The following is a 22,337-nucleotide window of genomic DNA, read 5'->3' as shown; positions in this document are numbered from 1 at the left end:
ACAGAGGCAGAATTTAGAAAACAGAGTAACATAGTGGAGAAAAGAATTATCTACTCTCTCCCCCACTTCCAGTCTTCTCCTGATATTTGCATTTCATTCTGCCTACCTTGGTATTTCCCTTCTCTTTTCCAGTGTTCATACTGACCTCCTACTAAAGCAACATCTATTTGCCAGACAACCCAGAATGCTGTTGTGTATTCTTAATAAGTCAAAATGAATCTGCTCTTTCATTTCCTCCCTCAACAGAAAAATGGCTAGAGAAAATTACCATGAGACAAAGTGCTTATAATTTTGAACTTCTTCCTTTCTTCAGCTTATTTCCCTAGCTTCTCCCAAAATTGTTTTTTTTCAGAGAAACTGTCTAACATAACTTCTATTTGAACATAAACAAGTACCTGGATGTAAACAGCAGCACGTCCTTGAAGCGAAGGCATTCCCTGGTCCCTGGCTGTGACCATCATTCTATAGTCCGGTCTCTCAGCATGTGACAGAGACCGGGTCGTTCTTAACTCCCCACTGACAGCATCAATCTGGAAGTATCCTATATCCTCTTCTGTGAGGAAAAAATGGGTATGAGTTATTGCAGATCTCTTCAGCTTTCCTCCATAGTACTGAACAATCTGATTAGCAGTAAGAAAGAGCAGGACCCAGAGGGAAGGGAACCTGCTGCATTCATTTGGTTTGCTTCTTCCTTCATTGAGTTCGTAGTTATTATAAACCACTTACTCTGGATTTATAAAGCTATAGAGAGAAATGCTATGGAGTACTAAAGCAACTGTACCAAAGTTACTCACACCGATGGTGTGTGCATCAGAAGAGCAGCAGACACCCCAGGATTGGTACTACTACTTCCAACATAAGTTGTTAGGCAGGGCCAGAGAAAGAATTAAGTTTTAGTCTCTGAACTGGTACAAAGGATCAAGTAAGTGATGCTGGATACACAGCTGGCTCACATCCCCTGCAGACTATGGATCAGCAAAGAGCCCTATCTACCCCTAAGACATCGCAGATGCAGTGATGCCAGCTGCCTTGCTTGTGCTCTGAACCAGGAGCTAACTGGGGGTAGCTAAAATCTTACAGTAAATTGTCACAGAGCAACATGTGAGTATTGGAAATTACACATACATCCTTCATCAAGGACTGGCCATGTGCTAATAACAAGAAACTTCTAATTAAAATTACCACTTGCAGCTACATCATACTACGTTTGTTCTAGAATTGCAAAGAAAAATTCTACCATAGAAGAGTAAATAGCTCTTTGTGACTTAGAATCACAGAACCATTTAGGTTGGAAAAGACCCTTAGGATCGTCGAGTCCAACCGTAAACCTAGCTCTGACAAGTCTACCACTAAACCATGTTCCTAAGTGTCACATCAACATGTCTTTTAAATACCTCCAGGGATGGTGCCTCAACCACTTGCCTGGCAGCCTGTTACGATGCTCGATAACCCTTTCAGTGAAGAAATTTTTCCTAATATCCAACCTAAACCTCCCCCGGTGCAACTTGAGGCCATTTCCTCTTGTCCTGTTACTTGTTACCCGGAAAAAGAGACCAACACTCACCTCCCCCATTTTCAGGGAATGCAATACAAATTACTCCAATTTTTAGTAAAATGGGAAATTATCTCCAGATACTTTCTTATGTTACCAGAAACTGAGAAAATCTAATTTGTCATAATTACTTCTCTCTAAAAATACTATGCAAACAACTTCTTGCTACGTGAATTTTTAATAAGGTGTGCTAGTGGGTTAAACAAAGTCATGCAGCATAACAGCTGCTATTCTAATAAGCAACTGTGGTAAACATAAATTTAGTGCAGATGTAGTACACAAAACACCCATAAAGAACTGTATTTCCATAGGCATCTAAGTGAGCATGAAGCTGTTTATGTTCTCCAAATCTGCACATGCAAATTAGTTTGCTGCACATATAGATGTTCATTTTTGTGTCCAATCACCTCACCTGCAACTGTAAAATATTTGCACTTGTAGAATTTGAAAAAACACTGAGCAGGATAGTTAGAAAACAGGGTTTTCACAATCAACAAATAGGAGTTTTTTTCCAATATTGTTCTGCTATTTTTGACTGACTAGGTTTCTAATGTCCCATGAGTCCCTTCTGGGTTGACTCTTGCAGTCTGGAACGTAACAAGGAAATTGCCAACAAAAGGAAACAATATGTAGAGACAACGATATTGAATGAGACAGTCCTGCATTCTGCATTTTTTCATGATAGTTTCAAAATATTAATGCTACTATATTAGTGTTTTAATAAATAGCTTTCGGTTACTTTTCTGGTTTAGGTCCCAATAGTAAGTCTACGTTCACAGATACGTTTGTTCCATATAATGCTTCATGACACAAAATCCCAGCTAAGCAAAAGGCAAAGGAGATATGAAAAACAGAACACATAATGTGAATTGCATGCTTATATTTTTTACATTTTGCTAAAACTGACATTTAAAATAACTGATAGGGAGAACTAAAAAACCAAAACAAACCACTAAACAGAAGTGCATGAAAACTATTCCCTTCATTTTTCTACCAAAATGGAGCTACAGTTACCAAACTGAATGAAAAATAATTAAAAAAAAATTAAAAAAAATAATAGGAGAACAAAAACATTGCAAGTACATAATTGCAATCTGAGCATGAGGGTATGAGGATTCACCATTGCTCCAGCAGTGACAAGGATAGTCAGTACCTCTTAGCATAAAGATCAATACTTGTATTTCTGTTTAAAGTTAAACAGAAAAACAGCCCAGCTGTTTATGTTCTTCTAGAACATAGATAGCTAAGCTTAACTGAAATAGGTGTCAGTCCACAGAGCTTCTGAAGGGTTGTCTCGTATTTGATAAGAGAAAGGAATGGTCAAAATCTACACTTTTGAATAAAATAAAAGAGAGCTGGTCAGAAAAAAAACTACCAATAGCATTATTTACTAGAGACTACAATTCTCTAGTAGTCAGTTTTGCGCCTATTTTGGTGGCAATAAAAGTAACAGAAAAGTCTGATAAGGTTGGAAAGAGATATTGTATAAAATATAACCCCTTGGGACTTCCATTTTGAAAGTGTTTCTTATTTTCATCTTTTTTATCTGGCACTGCACTATAAAGACAGTCAAAACTGAAACATCTTATTTCTATTTTTCTGGTATTTTTATCAGTCTATTTTTAATTTATTCATGGACAATTTCAAAGCATAGCCATTTGATTCCAGATCAGAAAAAACTTCAAGAAAAAAAAAAACTTATGAAATGGATTACCCTTCATCTACAAACAGACTAATCAAACTTTTATACTACGTTTTGTAGCTAAAGCAATTTCTTCAATTTCTAAATTTCAAAAGCCTACCTAAAGACTAAGAGAAGAGACAGACCAGTTTTGAATACTTTTGTCCAAGATTACCAAGGGCAAGTACATGTGAGTGATAGCTCGCTCACTTTCTAAATACACTCCAAATCCTCCTCCTCATTCTTTTGGAAGTTCAAAACAAGGAATAAGGGAAAAGGCAGTCTAAAAGCTCCCTGCACTTCCAGAAACATTTGCTCAGCTTTCACCTCTGTAAGTCACCTGAATTAGGCAACTGCTGCTTATATCATACATCCTAAAGATGCCCTTTTTTTGTATGAAGAGAAAAGGAAGAAACTATATGAGAAATGGATAAGAAAGAAGGAAATTGAGAAGAGCAGATGAAGCATGGAACAGAAAAAAATTAAATCTCTCGATAATGAGACTTTAATGGTCCCAGTCTCTTCTTGTGCTTGCAACTCTACCATAACCTGCCAACAAACAGCTAAACTTTTTCTCCTAAATTTTCCACCTCTGCATTGTCCAACCGGTTGGCCAGGCTTCCATTCACATGAGGTCCTCCAAAGCCCAGGCACTTTCTCAACTCTGTGGTCTCAAACATAATCACAGAAACTACAGTTTTGGACAAAAAAAAGATAGCCTGAGAAACCCCAGGCAATGTGTGGCTGTGACCTTTGGCAGAACATCCAAGCCTTCCAGGGACTGACATTCAGGCAAAATGGCCCAGAGGGCAGACAGAAAGTAACACTAGAGTTTTCTTAGATATTCATGACCTCAGTACGCAGTGATAGCGACATATTTTTACCTAATTTCCTGAAGAACTGTACCTTTCCTAGGTTTTAAAAGACACAGTGCCTCAGCCATCTCATTCTCCTTTGAGATGAAAGAACAGTTGTTTCTCTTAACAGAAAAGAGGAAGGCAATGCCATAGCTCCCAAGTAGCTTGAACACAGTGGGGCTGCTGCAGAAATGCAGCCCTCTGCAAGTCTAGGAATGCTCCCTGCATGCTGCCTGCAAATCACCCTGGAGAACAAGTACTTGTCCACAGACATTTGTACAACACTTGCCAATTCGTGTGTGTTAGCAGTGTAAACTAGGCTTCCACTAGCACTCTGGTGGTCAAGTGCTAATGCATCTGCAGAATTGGTCCAAATATAACTGTAAAAGCTTCTACTTTGCCAGTGCTGGTCTTAACACACAAAGCAATAGTTTATGATGCTCTATAAATACAGACATTATTGTTATACATGCTATATTATAACCTACTCACAGTCATAAAGGCGGCCAGGCACTTTGCAATTGCCAGCGTCACTAAGGAATAGTACACATAGCTGGAATTCACCTCCCTCTGAATTAGGTTACTCTTCGAGTGACAACACAAAAGCGGAGGTATGGCCATATGATCATGCGTTTCCATACACATGAATGTTTAAGGATGCTATGTTTTGATTTTCTGGGAAGAGGGAGGGGCATTTTGAAGGAAACACTTCTCCTCTGAAGGCTAAAATTCATCTGTTGTGTAAACTTCATAGCTCTTTTACAGATTTTTCCTTACGTAATTTGTTGGCATTTGTCATTAACCTTCCTGCATAGCTTAATCTATTGCTGCTATCTCGGCATTTCTTTAAGGTCTTAAGAACATTAAAAATTACCCAGAGACTGTAACAAGCTTAACAGCTGACACTGACACTCATAGCTCCTAATCTTGTGGCACTCCCTCAACTGCTGAAAAGAGCACTGGTTTGCATGCAGTCCTCCAATTAACCTGATGTCTTTGTGTTTAACAAATACAGCTGTAAACCAGATCATATTTCTTCTTCGTATTTTAGTACTGAACAATGTCCCAGAACTAGAAAATACTATTTTAAATATAAAGCAGGAAAGAACTTCACCATGAAACTGAAGACCAGATGTTAAAGGCTGTGAGCCAACTAACAACAACAACAAAAATTAGTATCAGAGAAGTTCAGCTGTTTCTGGATTTGTTTATCGGAAAGAAAATCTAGTTCCAAGGCTGGGAGCGCTCTTTTAGTGTTTTTTTTGCTGCTGTTTTTATCCTTTTGTTCTTTCTAGAGACAGCATTTACAGGACCAGTCATATTTTGTGTTGCTAGTCATTTTTATAATTTGAACTCTTACTTACTCCCCTCTGGGGCTCTACAGTGAACCCAGTAAGAAAATCCAATGTGCTGTTTAAAGGGAGGGGATGTACTTAGATATACAGACAGGCAGAGACCCCTGAAGAACACTTCCTGTGTTGCCAGGCTATCACCCTTCAAACAAAGGGCTGGATACTATTCATTCCCTTTTTCTTAAGGGGAATAATTTTGTGCAAAATATTATTGTTCACAGTGCAGAAGTCCATAATTCTCTCCAATTCCCACTGGAAGAGGCAGTCACTTGTATCCAAATTAAGGGAATAAATAGTATGGCCATAAACTGACCCTACAGTCTTTTATTATCTGTGTATATTTCAACTGCAAAATTTTCAATAGAGTTGTTAAATGTCTCATTTTTTTAAGCATCTCTTGGTGGAAGAGAGCGGAGTTAGTTCTCTGGCCTTTATGGATTTGGATCTTAAAGTCCTTCCATTACTTCACAGAAGTCAAAAGGGTACATAAAGACACAGTATAACATAATCCACCAGAATCTTTTGGTAATTTCAGCCTTGGCAAGAGGAAGCTACTGATTCCCTTGCTAAAGGGGAGCTCCCCTTTAAGAGTGAGGAGTAATGTAGCTTTGCGGTATTTTGGTCCTTACTCTGCAGTGACAATTGCAATGAGTTTAAACCAACCAAATCCACATTTGAGCTCTGCCTACACAGAAAAGAACACCTGAGGAAATGCACTGAGTGGATGGAAATATTGGAAATGTTTTCTTGCTCTGATCAAACAGTATGGTCTATGTGCAAATTACCATGGACTACAAATACCAAGCTTAAAATGTATTGATTACATTAAGCTGGTAGAATACAGCAGGTATCAAAATGGAAAAAAACCCAAAACAGTTCTGTTCTTGGCTCCTCTTCCTGTTTAGAATCAATAGTGAAGCAAAGCAGGAGGAACAGACATGTTTTCCTCACTGGTTATAGAGAGAGTTCTCTCTTGTGTAAAAGCGTAGCAAGTAGTAAGCAGCAAAAACAGAGATCACATCTATGTCTCTTGCCAGTATTAATGCCCTAGTCCCACACATGTTCTAATTTAGGACTGCTCTGTTATTGATTTCACTGAAAACAAAACTGCACCCTACAGCTTACATGAGAAGTGAACTACTACATGTAGGAATTATGGGGAAAACTAAAGAAAGAGAAGTGTTTTTAAGAAGCCACACTACATCAGGCTAACACAGTGCTAAATACAGGGTGAAACGAACTAAAATCCACAAGCCTCATTGTTTGCTCAGATTACCTGCTGATCCTTCTGATCCCTGTCTCAGACTGTCATGAACTATTCTTTTAGCAGGAAAATCTTCAATTGGTCATGCGAAAAGGGAGATCATCTTTCCTTTAAGATGTTAAACAACTGACTGAAACACTAAACTGTACAGTACAAGATCACTGTCCTAATCTTTTCTGAGTGCTGTTTCAAGGCTCTCTGGCCAGCCACACAGGCAACCAAACCCCTGGGAAGACGGGGCAGAGGGGGACAGGAAGAAAGGCTTGCACCTCCTTAGATACTTCATAAGATGTATGACAGTCCTGATTCCTATTTACACAAGCACCTTTATTCTAACAGAGACAAAATACACAAAGAATCCTGTACGTATACATGGCACCTCCAAAACTCTCGCTATTTCAATGTATCTTTTCTTATGAATAACACTTTTAATTCTTACCTGGTTCTATTGAATATAACACAACACCATTGCTTCCAGAATCAAAGTCTTTTGCAAAGACAGTGGTAATAAGTGTTCCTGATGGCTGCCCTTCCAAAACCTGTCATCAAGGAGTTCATAAATAATTTGCAAATATACATGGAAAACAGCAAGTTTTAAAATAAATTCCTTGCCATAACACAAGAGTTTAGCTGTTGCTCTATTTTCCATTTCAGTAATATTTACAGTCAGTGCAAAGAACACTTCAGGAAATGGTTCAATACTACAATTCTAGCAGTCCTCTGTTACAGTCTGCAGATATTAGTGATTCAAAAATCTATAGTACAGCAGATTCAGAGGTCTCAGAGAAATTAAAAGAGATTCTACTTCATACGTAGATAACATTACACATGCATATCCTTTACATCTAGTGGTATACAAAGCAGAGAAGTGTAATCATGCGATAAATATTGAAATTCCCAAATATACCCGAGTCCCATTTAAGAAGGGGTTACGTTTCTCTTTCGGGGCCGTACTGTCTCTGTTTGACAGCAGGGGTTTTGGGCTCCTGCCGCAGGGTGGTGCTCGGCGCCAGGCAGCGCGTCCCCCGGCAGCACCCACCTTGAGGCGCAGCTCCCGCCCGGGGGCTGCCTGCGGGAAGAGGGGCTCGTTGTCGTTCAGGTCCCTCACGGCGATGAACACGGCTGCCGTGGCGTTAAGCCGCGGTGACCCGTGGTCGGTCACTAGCACGGTCAGTTGGTGGTGAGCTTGTTTTTCACGGTCCAGTGCAACCCAATTTATGATTTCACCTGATGGACAAAGAAAATGAAGGAGAAAGGGAATTTTTACTGTATGGTAGCACTCATTTTACTACGTGCAATTATACGTTTAGTGTGAAATAATGATACATATCTTCTGATACACCTTACTGCTGACATTAAACCTCAGCTTTCCAAACTCCATTCCATAGAAACATTCTGTCAACAGCTTGCACTTGAACTTCAGTACCATATTACATCCTTCACTGTACAGTGGATGCCCCGGAGCCAAGGTATAAAACAGTATGAACCAAGGCGCTGACCTTCCAAAGAAATCCATCTGGCCTTTTCTTCACCACACTTCAGGAAAGATAATATATGAGCACAGGTTTTTAACTGCTGACAAATGGCCTTTATTATGCCCCTGGGTTAGCAAATTCTCAACACAATGCCTGTACATCAGCCAGGAACCCTGACGTCTCCTATAGATTCTGGTTAAGCCAGTGAATAAATCTGACCCTATCTTCTCAACCATACTCAATATAGCTGTAGATTTGCGGTTGACCAAAGTCCTTCACACAGATAACCACATATTATTTTCAGATCTTCTTGATTAACTCCTAGTGCTCTGTTTGCCTTTAAACTTCCATAAACATACTCAACAGGAACCTCCTTTGAAACGATAATTTTATTTTGAGTTTCATACACAGAAATTCTGGCAGACCCTATTCACTGCTCATGAGGACAGGACATCTGGGAACAGGAATTTTAAACAGCAGATCTTTGCTCACTACGTATCATTTTGCTATACTGGACTATTTACAGTGCCTGTGCTCCTTACATGGTTCCCTTCCTCTGGGCTCCCCATGCTGTCGTCTGTGGTGTTATACTGTGTGGATGTAGTACCTATTCCTCAAGGTATTTGGGATTCACTGCAGAGTACACCCTGTGCCATGAAAAATTTCTCTCAGACAATTTGATCTCTCTGCTGCCATGGTACAACATGAACCCAATTTTGATGTAACTTACAGAAGTTTTCACAAATATTTTAAATCACTTTACAGCTATTTATGGATGATCTGTACTTTTCAACTGTACTTGATCACAGGCAATTAAGTTCCCCATATGAACTACTGAAGTTATAACTTCAAACTCCTCCTTTTTATTTGTTACAGTCAAACACTGAAACTTACAACCAAGTGACCAGAACGAAGTCATGTGAAAAAAAAAAATAAAGCAAACCCTAAGGGTTAGTTCATTCTTCATGAGCATTTATTAGATTTATTTCATTCCCCAAATTGTGAAGCTCTGAGTTAGAATATTCATATGTCAACCCAAGAGATTCAGAGCAATTCCTGAAAGCTTTACACTTTACTTCCACTCCCTTAGGGAAGGCTGCTTTCCAAAAGCAATATTAGGCAGATTAGAAATCTTAAAATGCTACCTGTGTTGGAATTAATCTTGAAATACTTTCCATCAGACAAGAGGAAATAGGAAAGTTGTCCGTTTCTTCCTGAGTCTTTGTCAACTGCTGTAATGGTGCCAACCACACCTCTAGGAATTGGATTTTCCTCCATTTCAAAGAAGTAGTTCTCACGCATAAACATGGGAGAATTATCATTTTCATCCAGGACATTAACTATTACCGATGTACTTGCATTTTGCCTGAGGTTTTCATGCTCAGGTGTGCTGACCAGGACTCTAAAACTTAGTATCTGTGCACATTCGTAGTTCAAACGTTTACGAAGATAAATCCAGCCAGTATCAGAGATGATTCCAAATGCAACAGAATCTGTGCTAGGCTCTAAGGAATACATCAGCTTGGAGGTAACACTGTGTGGATCAAGTGAGTGGGCTTGAACCTGAAGGATTTGGGCACCTGGAGAGGTAGCTTCACTGATTTCTACTTGATACACCAAGTTTTGAAAAACCAAAGTAGGGCCCATCTTCTGCTCTTCAATAATCACTGTCAACATGAGCGAAGAAGTCAGTGGAGGAATTCCACTGTCTTCAGCTGCTATGTGTAGAGTATATGCATGCTGCTTATCCGCAAACACTGTCCTGGTGAGATTTATCACTCCAAGGCTTGGATCAATGCTGAATGCATTTGACTGTTTGCTTGCAATACTATATTTGATTGCTCCATTTAGGCCACTGTCTTTGTCTTCTGCATGAGCAATGTAGACAGCAGTGCCAGGAGGCTGGGTATGTGAAATAGTTACCCTATCCGATTGGGTAAGAAATACTGGAGGGTTGTCATTAATATCTATTACAGATATGTTGACCTGGGTGCTACTGTAGACAGGGGAGTCACCCAGCTGTGACTGAACGGTGAGCACCACAACAGACTGAGTTTCATGGTCAAGTTGGGTTTTGGTGCGGATGATACCAAACTGAGGGTCAATAGAGAATCTTCCATGTGGATCACCGGAGGAAATTCTGTAAGAAACCACTTCTAAAGAATCTAGAAATGGAAATAACAACAAAAAAATGTAAAAAAATATGAAAGTGATAACATTAAAATTGGTAAGAATCTCTGTGAAAAATGCATGCTGTTAAATTCAGTAGAATAAATGTAAGCTACACAGATGTTTGACTTTCTTGGGCTTTTTATGCTTCCTTCTTCCTCTCCCTGGAGCCCTTCAGTAAAATATGACTGTATACAGCTTCTACGCGTATGCACCATTTGATTTTCATCTCACTGGTATGATAAAACTCTATACAGAAAATAGTATAATAGCCTCTTGTTTTTCCCTGATTTAAAATATAGAAAAAACACTCCTATAGATCAGTCTTATGGGAGTAATTTCACTACACACAGGCATTCACTTTAGCAAGGAATGAAACAGGTGCCAGTTCTCTGAAAGAACTGCATTTTACTGAACGTATTGTTCATGGATGACCATTGCTATAACACTTATACATCAGATGCTACCTAAAGAAAAAGGTATCTAACGGTTCAGGCTACCTCACCCTGAGGGCAGTGGTCAATGCACTGTCCTTCCAAGAAGAAGAAAATGGGAGGACCTGACTAATCAAACTTATACAAAACCTCTGCCTCTACCACCTTACACATACAAATCCATCTGTACCTTACACGTACAGATCCATCGTCAAGCTGGTACATGGACTCATGGCTCCCACTGCTCTGCATAGGAACCAAATATATATGGCTCTCAGGACAGGGTCTTTTATGACTATGGCCTGGTAGGAGCTAACCCATTTCCATCTAAAAATTATAACAAAACCAAATGGATGAAATACATTTTCAAAAGTTCCCATAAACATTCATCTGGACTTCACCCTTTAATTTGAGAAAATGGGGGGAGAGGTGGCGTTAGTTTGGGGTTGCAGGGGGGATTATTTTTTGTTTGTTTGTTTGGGGTGTGGGTTTTTTTGCAGCAGCAACAGCAGCACTTCATATAGATTCTCTGAAACTTCTGAATATTCTCTGATCATGAGTATTGCTCTGAGATTTGTCTTGCATGGCTAATGCTTTAACATGAGCCACACCGTCACAAAGACCCTTTCCTTACACTTCCACAACATGCTTCCCATCTCCTTTTTTACAATTATAGAAATCTGTCTGGAAGAAAATGGAGGCACTTGCCAATCCCCATGGACCACCAAGGAGAGTACTATGAATCTCCCTCTGTTCTGAAGAGCATCCTGATACAGCAGTGATTACACTAGTTGCTGTAAATATTAACAGTAAATACTATTTAATACTCAACAAACTGAATGAATAATACGAAAGTTTAAAAAAAAATTATCTGCAGATATTTACAGCTAATACAACAAAAATACAAGGTAATCTCTGACTGAACATGCAACTTACTTGGAGGCTCTCTGGCCTTTACAGTGCCAATTGGGCTGTCTTCAGGTGTATCTTCAGGAACTGAAAAAGTATAGCGGGATCTCTCAAATACGGCAGGGGCTGAACCAGTCTGAAGGATGTTTACTGTGACGGCTGCATTGGTAGCAGAGGGAAGGCCACCCCCATCCCGCGCAGAAACAGTCAGCAAGAGCGCAGAACATGCCAGGTGGCCAAGAGCTGAGATCAGGTAAATAATTCCTAAAAGTACACAGAAATAAAAGAGCAATGAAATAAGTTAAAATTCAGCAGGCTGTCAGAATAGTTTCCATATGTATCGCTACTCTAAGAGAAGGCCAGACAATGTGGACAAAAGGCAGAACTCCCAATTCCTTTTTAAGAGCCTTGTTTTTTAAAATTATATGGTATTTACCTTGCACAAAGCTACTGACATACAGCAAGTTCTGTGTCAAAACACAGTGTCCATAATTCTGATTATCTTTAACAATTTCACCGACTCAGTGGAGTCAGTCTGAATTTTCAGCAATGTTAGGAAAACCACAATTTTACCAGTACTGGTCTGTAGGAATCTGGAAGTGCATTGGGGGGCGGGGGGGGAAATATCATTATGGAAGACTGGAGATATTCTGCTTGAATAAGTCTCCAAATAAAACGTCCACACAAACAGGGCTGAAGCCCCAAACTACAAATCAGTGGGCTCTGTGTAAAGTATCTGGGAAGCAATCACCTGCTGTTTGATCACAAGTTTCTGGTAAAATACCCTTTAGTAGTGAATTCTAAGGTCTGTTTGAATTTGCAAGCTGCTAACTATTAAATTTTATATAAATTACATGAAATAAGTAATTCTTTTAAATGAAAATGCAATGCTCTGTCCAGAAATACAGCACTTTGGACGTGCCTTCCTCAAGATAAATACATTTTGATCCTTTAACTCTGATGAATGAGACTAGCTGTCTCCAAATACATTCTCTTCTGACTGCTAAAATAAGTCTTTAGTAATATCAGATAATTATGCCCAATTTTCAAATACTCTTTCTACAACTACAGACACCCACATCTAACTATTATTACCTAAGATGGCAGTATGGGTAGAAAGAATGAACGTGGCAGGAATCATGTCCCATCTTCTTCTAGAGTGAAAGCTTGTATTAACTTCACAGAAAGCTTTGTTTGAGTGAAGACTTCAGTCTCAGCAATGAGAATTACATCAAAACCATAGCTCTCTATGGGATGTTCATAATGGTTCACAACAATCATCCAAAACTGATGCTTGTTAATTGTTCCATGAGAGACAGTCATTCATTGTCCTTTGCAAGCAAATTAAGGATTTATAAATGAAGATATAAACCCACAAATAAATCATTAGCCTTCAGAGCACTCTGAAGTGAACATAAATACTTAAAAATGTAGAGTTAAACAGTAGATCACAGAGCAATACAGCAGATCACAGTATGTTTGTTACTTCATAAATTGTATAACTAAATAATAACCTGAGGCACACAGTTGAAGACCTGGTGCTTTCAGTCAGGTAAAAGATGGAATAAGGAAATGTAATTACATCCTAGAGAGCATTAATACTGATTTGTCCTATCCTTTCCAGCATCTTCTCTATCATTGAGTAGGAGGAAGAACACTTTCAGTTACTCTGAGGTGACAAAAATCCATCAACGTTCTAAGATCCTTTAGTGGTCACAGATTTTGCAACACACAGAGAACTATGTAAAGTAAGTTTTTCAGCATGAAAATGAAGATGAGAGGTGACCAAATGCGAGAAAATTCTTCTTAGCAATGACTGACTTTAACTAAATATACACTAAGTGCTAAAATTGCAGTGAGCTAAGTACTAAGGTTGCAGTAAACTCAAGGGATTCGACTAACAGGGATAACTTTCTACATACAAACAGATGTATGTCCCCTTGTCCCGAAAGACGAGCCGACAGGGAAGAAGGCCAGCCTGGCTAAATAGAGAGCTTTGGCTGGACCTCAGGAAAAAAAGGAAGGCTTACATTCTCTGGAAAAGGGGCTTAGCAACTTATGAGGATTATCAAGATATAACAAAAGCTATGCAGGGGGAAGATTAGAAGGGCCAAAGCTCAATCAGAACTCAGCTTGGCCACTGCAGTTAAAGACAACAAGAAGAGATTCTTCCAGTATATCAACAGAAAAAGGAAAACTAGGGAAAATATAGGTCCACTGATGAATGAGAGGTCCACTGATGAATGAGACGGGTGCCCTAGTGGTGGAAGACACAGAGAAGGCAGAGTTACTGAATGCCTTCTTTTCTTCGGTCTTCACTGCTAAAGCCGTCCCTCACGCATCCCATACCCTGGAGGCAAGGGGGAAAGGTCTGGAGAGAGGAAGATTTTCCCTTAGTTGAGGAGGACCGGGTCAGAGACCACTTGGCCAAGCTGGACATTCATAAATCCATGGGCCCTGACGGGATGCACCCGCGAGTGCTGAGAGAGCTGGCAGATGTTATCGCTAGACCACTCTCCATTGTCTTTGCAAGGTCATGGGGAACAGGAGAGGTGCCTGAGGACTGGAGGAAGGCTGACATCACTCCAATCTTCAAAAAAGGCAAGAAGGAGGACTCAGGGAACTACAGGCCGGTTAGTCTCACCTCTGTCCCTGGGAAGGTAATGGAGCGACTCATTCTGGATGTCGTCTCCAAACACGTAGAGGAACAGGAAGTTATTGGAAGTGGTCAGCATGGATTTACCAAGGGCAAATCATGCCTGACCAATCTGATAGCTTTCTATGATGTTATAACGGGTTGGCTGGATGAGGGGAGAGCCGTAGATGTCATCTACCTTGACCTTAGCAAGGCTTTTGACACTGTCTCCCATAACATCCTCATTAGGAAGCTGAGGAAGTATGGGCTAGACGAGGTGACAGTGAGGTGGATCGAGAGCTGGCTGAGTGACAGAACTCAGAGGGTTGTGATCAGCAGCACAGAGTCCAGTTGGAGGCCTGTAACGAGTGGTGTCCCTCGGGGGTCAATACTTGGACCAATTTTGTTCAATATATTCATTAATGACCTAGATGAGGGGACAGAGTGTATCCTCAGCAAGTTTGCTGATGATACCAAGCTGGGAGGGGTGGCCGACACTCCAGAGGGCCGTGCTGCCATCCAGCGTGACCTGGACAGGCTGGAGAGCTGGGCAGAGAAGAACCTAATGAGGTTCAACAAAAGCAAGTGTAGGGTCCTGCACCTGGGAAGGAAGAATGCCAAACACCAGTATATGTTAGGGGCGGACATGCTGGGAAGCAGCTCTGAGGAGAAGGACCTGGGGGTCCTGGTAGACAGCAAATTATCCATGAGCCAGCAGTGTGCCCTTGTCGCCAAGAAGGCCAATGGCATCCTGGGCTGCATAGGGAAGACTGTAGCCAGTAGGTCGAGGGAGGTCATTCTCCCCCTCTACTCTGCACTGGTGAGGCCACAACTGGAGTACTGTGTCCAGTTCTGGGCTCCCCAGTTCAAGAGGGACAGGGAACTACTGGAGCGAGTCCAGTGTAGGGCAACCAAGATGATTATGGGACTGGAGCATCTCCCTTATGAGGAAAGGCTGAAAGAGCTGGGACTCTTTAGCCTGGAGAAGAGAAGGTTGAGGGGGGACCTGATTAATGTCTACAAGTATCTAAAGGGTGGGTTTAAGGAGGACGGAGCCAGGCTCTTTTCAATGGTTCCCAGCGACAGGACGAGGGGCAATGGGCACAAGCTAGAACATAGGAAGTTCCGTTCAAATACACGGAAAAACTTCTTTACAGTGAGGGTGACAGAGCACTGGAACAGGCTGCCCAGGGAGGTTGTGGAGTCCCCTTCTCTGGAGATTTTCAAGACCCGCCTGGATGCAGCCCTGAGGGATGTGCTTTAGGCAATCCTGCTCTAGCAGGGGAGTTGGACTAGATGATCTCTAGAGGTCCCTTCCAACTCTGAAGATTCCGTGATTCCATTTTTAAGAAATCGTCTATGGTTTTTGTAGAAGCTAGTGAAGACACAAAACCTCTCGCAGCTCAGTAAAAACAAACCTTTAAACTTTGAGCTACCTTTGTGATTTCCTGGCTCTCAAGACAGGTTTAGTAGGGATGATGTTTGGCATTCAAGTCAGACATTTAGTGGTCCTATTTGTCAGACAGGGTAAAAATTAGATTTAACTCAAAGTGTCTTAGGAGAATTAGTGCATGATTCAACTACAATAAATCTTCTCAAAATTCAGTGTGAAGCCACAACACTAATTTGCTACAATGCATTTTTAAGCAGAATAATGGAAAATACATAAAATCCTTATAAATATTCAAATGTGCATGTGGCATACTTTCCAATTATACTGCCAGGACATTATAATAACAAACTGTGTCTTGACATGCTTAAAATGCATTCAAAGGGTCTTCATGATCAAGGAAGAATGCTTTCCACTAAGAACAAAGGACACTTATTCCAGTGTGACAAACCACAGTAAAAACACAACAGAGATACAGATGGATTCAGAATTCATCGCTGACCAGCTCCTATGCCAATAACTGATGGACTTCCAAGAGTCAACCTTATTTTGGCTTTTTTTTTTTTTTTTCTTTTTTGTCTTCTGGTGATTGGGTTTTATGATTAGTTAGACAGCCCAACAAAGCAGTCTTCCAAGGACATAAACTTTTGGCATTTCCTGAGGTAATCTGAGCAACTACAGCCTGAAGGAAAAAGGGCTTAAACCCTTTTTTCCCAGAGGTTAAATGTATAAACATGGCTTTTAAACACTGTTGCTGTCAAATTAAATGAAACCAATCAAATGGACTGTATTTTACTAACTTGACCAATTGGATGTTTTTCTATTGACAAGGCCAAAAATATCTCATTCCCATTTTGGATACTTCAAGGTGTGTGTGAAGAGTGGGAAAACTTCTACAGAAAAGCATCACGTTGAAATTCTTACTCACAAAGCAATAACTAATGACTTCAGAACATCCCTTAGCAAGGGTGGAGCAAGCAGTACTCCACTCCAGGAACTCTGAAGACCTGGTGGAACAGAAATATTTCAGAATCAAAATTCCTTCTCTGCTGACCTAGACAGATTATAGCACAGTCCATGCCAGGTCAGCTACAAAAAGCAGACAGAAAAGAAAATGGATAAAAGATTTTGCTTTCTCTCTTCATTCTTTTGCTGTGTCCTAGGGAGCGAAGGAAATAGGCAAGTACATCTCGCCAACTCGGTCCTCTCTTGCAGGACCAGGGACACCCCAAGAACAGTGGCAGATTCCAAGTAAGAAGTATCTGTCTTACATATGGCTCCTTCCAGCCTCAGAACTGTAATATGCAAGAAATTTTATAACCCAGTTTGACTTTTGATTATATACATTCTATTTCTTTCAGCATTTGTAGGACTGTAGCTTTGCGTCTGGGGATATATAATCTATACAGACATTTCAGACAGCGCTGCCATATGTAGAGGAACATGCCACATCAGGCTGTATTATGGCACTATACGATGGGAAAGAAGCAGAGGAAGTACGCAGCATCTGGGATTCTACTTTCTATATGGTTAGGTAAAGACAGCGGACTGTATCTAAAATGGATAGTCATGACCACTTGGGTCAAAAGTAGCTGCCAGCACACCTTACAGCAGGCTGGCTGTATTTGATCTGCTCAAGTATGGTGCAGGACATCTCCTAGTACTACATGGCAAAGGCAGAAACACAGGGCTAACTGCAAGAAGCACACGGCAGGAACCAGCTGCGTAAGTCACACATTCAGCGTGCGGAACTCAACAGAGGTATGCCTCACTAAAAACAGGCTGAAGATGAGTCTTTTCTTTCCTGTTCTGTAATTAAGACAAGATTGTGGCTTATTATTGTTATAGTCACTTGCAGCCTGCAATTTGTGGCTTCAGAGAACTTAAAAGACAATTAGATTGCTGTGGTACAGGGTATATTTTTCCATTATGAAAAACAGTTTCTAGAGACGCTAACGATGGAAAGGGAATAATGAGACAGCTGCTCTGTGAAAAACGTCTTAGCAAGACCAAAACTGCCAGCAGGGGACCACACAGACACAAGTGTAGTTCCACTTCAAGTTCCACTGCTGAAAAATGCCACCTTCTTTCTCACAGCTTGGCTCCCCATGTATATAGGCAGTCTTATCTGCTGCCTTTAATAACATTTAATTCCCTTTTTTTTAATTTATTGTTTATATTATTGCAGTGCCTTGCATATTTTACCTCTTGTAATTCCTCATTCTGCACGAGAGAGAGCTGGAACCAATTCTGTTTCACAGATGAACAATCATAATTACAGAGCAGATGAACCATTAACATCCAGCCTCACTTACACCTTGGCAATCTCATTTTCTTGACTAGATCTGCATGGGTGTAACTGACTGCAGATTCTAACCTTTATAAATCAAAAACATGACCCAAAGACCATCTATCATGATTTACATACACATTTTAGACAGAATCTGCAATGCTGGTTGCATGATAGCAACTGCCATTACAGGCTCAAGTGTGGAAACAGCTCTGCACCAGCACAGGTTAGTTCAGCACAGCCACATTGCGAGTTACAGATATTTTGCTGCAGAACAATCTCTGCTTACTTGCTAGCGTAAATTGTTACAACGGTTTTGGGGATTCAGTGTACTGTGAGGACTAGTATTAGTGAAGGGTGAAGTCATGACTGTGAGCTCTTTAACCTGCTTCATCTTTCCTCACTCCTTGTACATGCTAAGGCACTAACTTCCAAGAAGTTCTTGCTCTCCACTGTGTGCCTATCAGCAATGAAAGGTAAAATGAAGCCAGTGTTCACCCAGAATGTGCAAAAGCATTAGTGAAAGACAGGCCTCTGTGGCACCCACCATCCTCTGGCAATGACAAAATTTCTCATGGGATTTTTTTGTTCTTATTTTTGTGGAGATGCACCCTGCTCCACAGGTGGGTTAGCTCCTAAGTGCTGTTTCTCAAGAGTTAAAGCCAGGTGACAGGTTCCGTATATAATGATTCCTTTAAAATATATCTATGATCTTCTTCATAATCCCGTGTTCAGTCCTAACATTGCAACAGTACAGATCACCAAAGCAGGTTCACTCACCAAAAGCACTTTTTGTATGGCAGAAATAGTACTGGTTATCCCAACAGCATTTCCACACGTACCTCTAGCTGAGCTATGTATGGTAGCACATACCTCACTTTGAAAATGTGGTTTTTCCACGGGGTCCTCACGTAAGCAAAACAAAAACCAGCCCTACCTGTATAGCCATTCACAGGTAAACAAAACATTTTCCATTAGTCAAGTACTGCAGAGGCAAAAATATACATCAGGACACACTAACTTCAGTAACAAAGTCTGGATTGCATAGAAATGCGTACTCATTTAAATGGCTTCCAATATTTCATCATTGTTCACAAAATAAAAAGCAACTGTAGAACATCGCAAGAGGAATAAAACCAACAACTATCAATAGTGTTCTCGAAGACCATGAAACTGAACGCCCTACCAACTTTAAATGATGGCAGTATTTCTTCAGCAAATATCCTAGGATGGGTCAGCTAGCATGGCCTGACACACAGCTCAGACAGCAAGCAGATGGCAAAAGGGTATGTATAGTTCATTGCCTCAATTCACCTTCAAATCTGGCTGCTGGACCTGCTGTTTAATTCTGCGTAGGTCAGTGCTGACCCACTGACCTGCTCAGAGCATGTCTGGCCCAACCCAGCATGCCAGCTTCTCAGCGCGGAGATGCACGTACAACCTTGCTTTTTATGCACTTTTTATGTGTCAGAAAAATGTTCAGGATGAGCATAGACAGGGTGATCCTCCAATAGGTGAATGCGGTTAGGAGGTGTAGATTTGCATTAACATTAAAACCAGCATTATTCTTGGGAAGAACAATGGTGTTTCTGCTTGACATTTCTATTTAACTTTATCTGACTCATTGCCCACTCATGCCTAATCTCAGCACCCCATTTAGGTTCCAGTTTTAGAAATTTACCTGTATTTAAAATGCACCTTTTTTATTGAAGCTGCATTCTTGATGGTAACCATAACAACACTCTGCAAAATGCCCTGTGTGAAGAGCTGGTTTAATAACTGTCAGGGGAAAGGAAAGAATTAATGAGGAATTACATTATTTACAGTCTACCTACTGTAACATGTGCAGCTTCAGCTTATAGGAAGAGGCTTTAAAAAGCTTAATCTTGATGGCACAAACACTGTTTTAAGTTTCAGTGAATAAGAGGACTACTGCAAGCTTGAACGTATTCAGTATTTTAAAGTTTTCATAGTAAATAACTGATTCAACTTGTATCAATCTCCTATCTGCATTTGTACTTTACAGAAGCCTCATACCCCTGCACTGTTGAATGGTTTCAACAGTGGTCCTCTCTAGCAGATTCTGGTGCTAAACTCATAGCTTCCTTGTTAAAAAAGAAAATATAAATAAAATATCTTAGTGTTTACGACCACTACTATTTAAACATACTGTGTTCAAACACAAGACTTTGCTTAGCATATGAAAGTCTATTACAGAGCACTTCATTCAAATCCAACCACGTTGGTATAAGGTAATATACGCAGTTTCAACACTGCGGTTCTCCCAGAAGCACAACAGTACTATTTTAAATACTATGGGTTACAGACAATTTTAGTGGGCTAAGTAGTATTCATCAGCACACAAAATTTGAATTTCTAATTAAGGCAGTTCCATTATTCACAAGCATAATATTCACCTGAGCATCAGCCTCTAATGTCGGGCAAGAGAGTATTAGAATGGTTTTATATCATCTAGGCTTAGTTTTCTATTACACAAGCGCTTTTCAAAGTCTTGCAATGCACTGTTTGGGATGCAAATTTTTTTGTATCTCTAGAGAGTATAGTCCACTAGTTTAGCAGGTCACATGCCTCCTAGTGCTCAAGGGGCAGGTATAGGAACATGTAAAGCTGTTTTCTTTCGGCCCTCCTATCTGCCATCTAACCATGAATACATTAAACATAATTCTGCAGCCTGAATCACAGAATTGTCTAGGTTGGAAGGGACCTTTAAGATCATCTTGTCCAACCATTAACCTAACACTGCCAAACCCACCACTAAACCATGTCCTTAAGCACCATGTCTACCCATCTTTTAAATTCCTCCTAGGGATGGTGATTCAACCACTCCCCTGAGAAGACTGTTCCAATGCTTGATAACCCTTTCAGTGAAGAAATTTTTCCTACTGTCCATCCTAAACCTCCCCTGGTGCAACTTGAGACCGTTTCCTTTTGTCCTATCGCTTGTTACTTGGGTGAAGAGACCAACCCCCACCTCACTACAACTTCCTTTCAGGTAGTTGTAGATAGCGAAAAGGCCTCCCCTCAGCCTCCTTTTCTCCAGGCTAAACAACTTGTTCTCCAGACCCCTCACCAGCTTCATTGCCCTTCTCTGGATCCACTCCAGCACCTCAATGTCTTTTTTGTAGTGAGGAGCCCAAAACTGAACACAGTATTCAAGGTGTGGTCTCACCAGTGCTGAGTACAGGGGGACGGATTGCTTCCCTAGTCCTACTCACCACACTGTTCCTGATACAGGCCAGGATGCTGTTGGCCTTCTTGGCCACCTGGGCACACTGCTGGCTCATATTCAGAAGTAGTGCGCTAGAGAACTGAACTTAAAAAATTGGTACTTATATTTGCATTACCAGCTTTTTGGATGAAGTGTTTAGTGTATTTCTATCTGAATACCTCCAAAATTTTAAATTTTCTAAATTTTCTTTTTTTACAATTTATATTACAGGCAATATTAATCTTTCAGTAGTGCTTTCTATGCATGGTTCACAGTTTACTACAAAACAGGTTAGCATGATGATTATTTTGTAAGGGAAAAACTTATTTATAAAGCATCTTCTGTAAATGTTCTCAGGTGTTGGACAACCCTAAAACAATGCTTATGAATCCCTTGAAAAATTTCAGTCAGATAAACCAAATTCGTAATGCTTTTTTCCAATGATTTTGAAAAACTGAGAGTTTAAAGAAGGCAAATTTTTTAGAGCAATGGTTCTACCAATTAATACTATTGCATTTAAAAAGTTTGGTTGCCTATTGATTTCATGAGGGATGATGAAACCCTAAAGAAAAGGTATGCAACAGTAAGAGCCCATCAAAGAAAGCTCTCACACAGAAGCTGGATCAGACCCATTCAGAGCTTTCCAAACTCCTACATTGATTCTAAAATGAGTGCTTCACTGAACAAGCTCTCAAGGAAGAGCGAGCAAAGCAAGCTGAACATGCCCCCACCAGATACAAGCCAGGTATTCGCACTCAGAACAAGCAGCCAGCAGCAGAATGGCCTCACGCTCCCCATTTAGCAAGAAAGCAATGTTTTAGCTATGAAGTCCCCAGAACATGTGGCTATTCTGAGCAGGGAAGCTGCTCCAGTGTGCCCAAAATGCTTAAATAAATATTAATAGGGTTAAAAAAAAAAAAGGAATCCTACAACTCCCACTTTAATCAGGTGATTACACCACCACCAGAAGGCACGTAGATTCAATGTTGCTCAAGCAAAGGAAGAACTCAACTGAGTCTTTCTGGTGACCACAGCAATTGCTATAATGTTAAGGATTTCTGTTCCTCACCTACTTGTGACTCTCTTGCTTCATTTCCTTT

The 22,337-nt window shown here is 40.5% G+C and overlaps 1 protein-coding gene across 1 annotated transcript in view; it reads right to left on the bottom strand.

The window, feature by feature from the left end:
* Window positions 1-22,337, bottom strand: part of DCHS2 (dachsous cadherin-related 2) — a 124,762-nt gene that overhangs the window by 34,694 nt on the left and 67,731 nt on the right. The window contains exons 5-9 of the mRNA XM_054203145.1: window positions 11,721-11,957; window positions 9,327-10,346; window positions 7,746-7,933; window positions 7,146-7,245; window positions 396-553 (exon numbers count right to left, since the gene is read on the bottom strand). Coding sequence (XP_054059120.1) covers window positions 396-553; window positions 7,146-7,245; window positions 7,746-7,933; window positions 9,327-10,346; window positions 11,721-11,957 — 1,703 coding nt within the window. The remainder of the gene's footprint in view (window positions 1-395; window positions 554-7,145; window positions 7,246-7,745; window positions 7,934-9,326; window positions 10,347-11,720; window positions 11,958-22,337) is intronic.

This window comes from Rissa tridactyla, chromosome 5 (assembly GCF_028500815.1).
Source record: "Rissa tridactyla isolate bRisTri1 chromosome 5, bRisTri1.patW.cur.20221130, whole genome shotgun sequence".
In the NCBI taxonomy this organism is placed as follows: Eukaryota; Metazoa; Chordata; class Aves; order Charadriiformes; family Laridae; genus Rissa; species Rissa tridactyla.
Note: the sequence above shows the minus strand (reverse complement) of the source record. Positions and strands in the feature narration are given on the sequence as shown.